Genomic DNA, 7,199 nt, shown 5'->3' with positions numbered 1-7,199 from the left:
AATGCATGATTTAGAATCTCATTTGAATTTAGTCCTTTTTATAATGTATATACTAAAGAAAATGACAATTTCAATGCAAAACAAAACAAAACAGGTGAATTAAAGTACCTGCCTTTAGAATCTTTCATGTGGTACAGAGTTGCCATTGCAAGCATTTTTTAAACTACAAATGGACAAAACATATTTTCCAAGATTTGCAGCTCTTAAAAAGATAGCAGGATTTCAATTCCTAAAAGTATTCTAATAAGATATCAATTTAGTATATTTCATAAGATATGCTGTTCAGAGCCAAATGTAATGTGCTGAAAGGAACAACAAAAACGTATCCTTTAATATTTTGAAAAATTATTTACCCATGTTTCATGAAACAAATGCAACCAAGTATATTGCAACAAGGACACAATATATGGAACATAATAGATGAAGTCAAGAGCAAAACAGCATAGAAAGATTCAGAGAAGGAAATAAGAAGCAGCAGTATGACCAGAATATATCTGATTAGCCATTAAGGAGATCTACATAACAAGGAATTTCCTGCCAGACTTGTGATTTTGTGTGGCCCAAGTGTTGCAAGTAGAAAGAGATGATTGAAGTCATGTGGCTCAAGTGATGGAAGAATTATAAAAAGTTTCATATCTTGCCCTTTTTTGGAGATATACTCTTCTAAGTGTTTAAGATGGTAGTCTGCCAATGTAAAACCTTTTGGATTACAGTTGTTCATCCCCCCCCCCCTTTTTCCCCATTATATCACCTTTAGAATTTTTGTTTTGCCAAGACAAAAATTAAATTTCCTATTCCCTTTGCATTAAAATATCTTCCTTCTCTCTAGGATTCCTTCACTGCATATTTATTGATCCCAAAAGATTGTTTCTTCCTTTCTCTTTTGTCTTAAGATATTCTGAAACATTTACATGCTAAGCTATTTGGCACATATGTAAAGTATGGAGATTGATTCATTATATTTAGTGCCTTTAAAAATAATATGAATTGATTATCACCTTTTATGTAGCCCATATTTTTATTATAATTTTTTTTCTTTTAATATTTATTTCAAGCATAATAGATTCTACTACAGGTTATCATTTTAGCTCATTGTGAATTTTTACATATCAATGATACTTTTCCTAAATAACATATTGCTTTCTTCTGCTATCTAATCCATTCTGCTATTGTATTCTGTTTTGTTGGGGAGTAAATCCTATTTACATATATGGTTCTTATTGCTGTATATCTCTTTTTCATCCCATTCTTTTGTCCTATTTACTTTCTTTGCCTGTGCCCCCTCTTAACAAAAAAGATAGTGAATAAAGAATTTGCCTAACACTTGTGATCCATAAATGATGTCTGCATTGTCATTTTTCTCTTTTCTCTTTTTGCTTCACTCCCAATGAGCACAAGTTTATAATCTCTTTAATTCTTTCTTTTTGTCTCCCTCCATTTAATGGTGGAAATTGTTTTATATTTCCCTATTCTATCAACTTTTAAGCCATTTCCCTTAAACCTCATTCTTCCCTCTCTCAGACTCTGTTTCCATATTTTTAATAAATATATTTCTACATTACAGTGTATGTGTATTTTTATATAAAGGTATAAGTGTGTTCCATCAGTCTTTGACTAGTTCAGATGAAAGTTAGGTTCATGGGATTATCATTCCTTTCCCTCATCTCTTCTTCCATGTATATTTTTCATCTCATTCAACTTATGAAAAAAAATTCTTTCCCATTCATTTTACTATCCTTTCCATTGCAGTGCCCTAACCTTTTCATTTCTTTTATCTTTTACAATCATTAAAAATAGAATAAAATCTCTCCTGAGCTTTCTTTTTTTAACTTTTAAAAATTTTTAATTATTTTAATACATTTTAAGTTCAGAACTGTCTTCCTCCCTCCCTTCTTCCCATCCTGTAGTAGAGACCATACACTCATACACACATAAATGCATAGACATACATATACATGTATATTTATATGTATAAACATTGTAAAGCACTGTACATGTTTATACTTTAAAAGTCAGACTGTCCATACTTTATCAGCTATTTCTATGGAGGTAGACAGTACCTTCCCTCATGAGAATCTATAACAATCAAAAAAGATTAGTTATGCTTTGAATATTGCTGTTACTATATGCAGTGTTTTCTTGCTTCTGCTCATTTCACAATTTATGATTTCATTCAAGCCTTTTCATATTCGTCTAAAATTAACTAGCTCATCATTTCTTACAACACAGTAGCATTCTACACAATCCATATACTACTTCTTTGGCAATTCCTCAATTAATTAGCATCCCAATTTTAGTTCTTTGCCACTACTAAAAAAGCTGCTATAAATATTTAGAATATATTGATTCTCAAAAGAACATTTATACAGTGACAAGAAAACTATATGATGATCCAGAATTGGCTCAAATAGGAAATAATATACATAGCCAGAGTATAGAAATCATCTTACACTACAGGAAAATAGGAGGGGAATAGGATATGGGAAGGGGGGAGGATGAAAAAAGAGAGGGCATATTGGGGGAGAGAGTGGTCAGTAGCAAAATACTTTTGAGGAGAGACAGGGCAGAAGTGGAGAGTGATTAAATGGGGGAAATACAATTAGCAATAGTAATTGTGAAAAAAAAAATGAAGCAAGTTTCTCTGATGGAATATTATTGTTCTCTGGGAAATAATGAGCAGCATGCTCTTAAGAAAAACAAAACAAAACAAAAACAAAAACCCCACAAAACTGTAAAGTTGTCCATGAACAAAGTGAAATAAATATACTGTATACAAAGCAATAGCAATGTTCTGGGATGACCAGCTGTAAATGACTTTGTTATTCTCAGTAGTACAATCATCCACAGCTACTCTGAAGAACTTATGATGAAAAATTCCATTCATATCCAGAGAGGGAATTGATTGTGTTTGAATAGATAGAAATATTTTCTATTTCTCTCTCTCTCCCTTTATTTTTAACTTAACTTTCTTGAGGGTTTTAATTTTTTTTAGGATGGGAATCTATGTTTTCTTTCACAACTTGACTTGTATAGAAATATTTTGCATAACTTCACTTGTGGTTTCTTAATTGTGGGTGGGGAATAGGGAGAGAAATTAGAACTCAAAAATCTTAAAAACAAATGTAAAATTTTGTTTTGAATGTAACTGGGAAAAACAATACATAAATAAATAAAAAATAAAATAAAAAAAGATTATGTGACGATCAACTGTGATAGACTTGGCTTTTTTTTTTTTTTTAAACAATGAGATGATTCAAGGCAATTCCAGTAGACTGGGAATTAAAAGTATCATCTAAATCAGGAGAGAGAACTATGGAGGCTGAATGTTGAACAAAGTATAGTATTTTCACTTTTTTCTTTTCGTTCTGTTTTTTTTTCCCCTTTTTGATCTTATTTTTCTTGTACAATATGATGAAAACAGAAATGTGCTTAGAAAAAATGCATGTTTAACCTATATTGGATTGCTTGATGTCTTGGGAAGGAGGAAGAAGGAAGAAAGGGAGAAAAATGTGAAACATAAGATTTTGCAAAGGTGAATGCTGCGAACTACCTTTGCATTTATTTGGAAAATAAAATTCTTTTGGAGGAAAAAAAAGAATATGTAAGTTCTTTTTCTTTTTCCTTGGTCACCTTGGGAATCAGACCTACTAATGTTATTTGTGAATCAAAGAGTATACACAGTTTCAAAACTCACTTGGCATAATTCCAAATTGCTCTCCCAAATATTTGGTTCATAGCAATATACTAATGTTCCTATTTTTCCACATTTCTTCAATATTTGTCATTTTCTCCTTGTATCATTTTAGTCAGTCTAATAGATGTGAAATATCACAGAGTTGTTTGCATTTGTGTTTCTCTAATATTCTTCAGCTTCAAAATTAAGCAGGTAAAACGAAAAGTATAGAAAAGGTAGTATGAAATGAATATACTCATATGAGAAACTTTAGAAATCAGAGAACAGAGTAATGTTGGAAAGTGGGTAAAAAAATCAATGGAGGGTAAAACAAAAGTGGTTACATCTTTGGGATACACTATTGATTAAATGGATGGAAAGAAAAAAAAATAGATAATGCGTTTGGGAAACAGATCATAAGCCTAACATGGAGGCATGATAGTGATCTTCAATTATCTTGACATCTACTACAGTGCTGAGCCCAAAACATAGCTTGCAATAACTTCTTGACATGCTTTGATAGCCTCATATTTCAAAGGGTAAAGGAACCAACAAGGGGAAACTCTAATTTTGATTCTTTCTGGCAGAGAGGAACTGTTTTGGGGAACGGAAATAATGGTAACCTTGAGTTTATTTAGAATTGAGAGGAGCTTAAAAGTGGGCATTATCTGATATTCACCATAAGTCTGGGAGAAAAGATTTCAAAATGTTGAAACAAGAAAGGATAGGAATTTATGAAGAATGAAATTCTGGAAACAGGGAAACAAATCCACTGGGGGAGAAAAATGAAGTGAGTAATGTGAGTGCATAGGAAATGTCAATCAACTTAAAAATTAAGTTATTTGTAGATTAAGAGAAAGTAAAGGATGAAGATAAAAATTGTGACATGGCCCTATTTAAAAAAAAAAAGTGTGAAGAATGTTTAAGTTCAGAATGAGCTATGCGCAAATAAGAAAGCCATGGACAACATATAGTTTCATGTTTTTTTTTTGTTTGTTTATTTTTGGTGGTATTATATGTATATTGAGGATGAGAGGAGGTTCAGAGAAAAAAAAAGTAGTAATACTTCTTGAATTGGATAGGATGATGAAAACTGAGAACTGTTAGAAAGCAGGATTGTCCAATTGTTATTTAATCTGCCATGGCTCTGCTAAGGAAAATGACTTTTGCATTGAAAATGATGGGGGGAAATGGCTAACACTTGATATTCAGGAAAAATAACATTTTTTTTTCTTATGAGGCAAATTGTTAGAAACTCTTTTGTCCAATTATGTGCCAATAAAAGTATTAACTTAAATGACCTGGATCAATACTTAAACTAAATACAAAGTATCCATATTAATAGAATAAGAAATAGAGAATTTAAAACAATTGGGCTTCAAGAAAAGAAACTTAATAAATTATCAACAAGCTCCTAAAGAAAGCATCCTAGGTCTAGACAGATTTATAAGTGAAAAAACAGTGAATTCCAATATCATTGTTAGCAAAAATAAAGAAGGCTTCTTCTGAAATTCACCTACTTAGGAGAGAAAGACTGAGAAAGAGAGACAGAGACAGACAGAAAGAAGAGTGGTGAAAAGGAGGGAGAGAAAATGAGGATGGAGAGATAAAGACTGGAAGAGGGAGAGGAGAGAGAGAGAGAGAGTATGAGAAGAAAGAGAGACAAAGATAAAAAAAAAACAGACACAAAAGAGACAGAGAAAGATTGCCTTGATTCTCAGGGTTGGACAAGGCAGAGAAGAAAAAACAAAACAAAACAAATCAGAAAAATTCTAACAAATACTGATGCAAAAAGATATTGAAGTAAAAATTTTAAAGGTTCTTCATTATATAATATTTAATTCTTTTGCCCCCGGTAGCTGGTTGCTTTCTAGTTTCAGTTGGGCTAGAAAATCAGGATTCTGAGGTGGATGTCACTTGATTTATTTCCTGTTCTTTGTAGAGGAGGATGTTGAGGCCCAAAGAGGGGAAAGGTCACAAGATTTCCAAAGTAAAGTAGTAGACACTAGCCCATAGTAATGATTCCAAATTCTGGTCACTGGGCTCCAACCCTACCATTAATCATTTCCTTTCTATCAGTGTCTAGTGAAAGGTCTTGGGACAGGTAAGCGCATCATTTCTTAGACTAGGTACTTATTCTTGTTCTTTTTGTAGAATGGGGTTAGGGTAGAGGTTCCAAGGTGAGGTCCCCAGAGGCCGCCCTCCGCTTTCAGGCCCTCAAAGACAGTGGTCCGGCCACTACCAGGGGGAATCGCCTAATCTAAAGTCCCCAAGGGCTGCCCCAGTCTAAACCTCATTTCAGCTCCCAATAGCAGGATTTCCCAAAGGAAGCATGGACCGCACAGACGCCAAATGAATCCTGCCGCCGCCTCGGCCACACAGGACGTTTATTTTTAGTTTTAGGGTTCCGGTTTCTCCACAAGTGGAGCAAGGAACGAGTTTGGGTTCTTCCGAGGCAATGGGGACCGTGACGCTGTCCTCTGCCTGTGCCGATGGAGGGCGGCAGCCAGGCCAGGCAGCCTCCCAAAGCATCCTACAAATCATCATCATCATCTTCAAAATCTGGGAAAAGTAACGACTTCTCCTCGAGGAAGTTGACGAAAGTCTTGCTCATGTACGTCCCCAAAAAAATAAAGGTAATCACCACACTCAGCACCAGCGGCACCCCGAAGGGCATGATGACTGGAGGGGGCTTGATGGCTCCGCTGGGTCTGTAGGCGCCAGATGGAAAAGCGCGCCTGTTAGGGTCAGGCCTGCCCCAGGTATTCAGCATATTCTGCCCAAGCCTGAAAGCCCACTTGCGCGCAAGCGCCAAGGTCAGCCAGCGAACGGCTCCCAGCACCATCTTTGCCCTTTCACAGCACAGACCTTATTCAAAGGAAAACGCTTCCTCAATTCTCGCAGTAATCCCTGGTCAGAATAACGGACCTTGCATGCGCGCCAAACCAGGCTTCTTAAATTAATTTGAAGATCTTCCGTGGTTTTGTCAGCAAGCAAAATAAATTAATTAACTTTTTGTTACTATTACTAAATTTATAGATTAAGGGAATCATGTACAATTTTCTTATATTTTAGAAAAATATTAATAAACATCTTATACTTTTTTAATTAAAAAAAAATGGAAGTGACCTACAGGATACCAGTGCTTGCTTGGCGGGAGGGGTCCAATGTAGTTACCTAGCCATTCTATTCCACTTATTTTTTCTCTTAAATCAATGACTGATAAAACACTGTAGGATTACTAAATTTAAACCAAATTGAGAGGGAAAGGGAAGAAAGGTATATGACATTCAGGAGGAAAAATAGGTAGATGGATGGATAAATAAATATATATAGATTAAATTGATAGATATAGGTAGATTGATAGGCAGAAATGGATCCCTCTACCTCAATATAGCAGCTTTGATAGCAATTGAATCTTATTGTTAAATACTTTTTATTTAAAATCATTTAATTACAGAATGAAATGCGTAATTTACACATTAAATTGTTCCAAAAGACAGAATTTTTGGGCTACAAATTAAAT

General features: G+C 34.3%; 1 protein-coding gene across 1 annotated transcript; it reads right to left on the bottom strand.

Annotated features, from left to right (window-relative positions):
* Positions 1-6,206: 6,206 nt before the first annotated feature.
* Positions 6,207-6,518, bottom strand: LOC100927292 (essential MCU regulator, mitochondrial). Its single transcript, XM_012553056.2, has one exon. It carries the CDS (start codon positions 6,516-6,518, stop codon positions 6,207-6,209), a length of 312 nt encoding a protein of 103 aa, XP_012408510.2.
* Between the last annotated feature and the right edge of the window lie 681 nt (positions 6,519-7,199).

The sequence above is a fragment of the Sarcophilus harrisii genome, chromosome 6, assembly GCF_902635505.1.
Source record: "Sarcophilus harrisii chromosome 6, mSarHar1.11, whole genome shotgun sequence".
NCBI lineage: Eukaryota > Metazoa > Chordata > Mammalia > Dasyuromorphia > Dasyuridae > Sarcophilus > Sarcophilus harrisii.
This window is presented reverse-complemented; position numbering and strand designations above follow the sequence as displayed.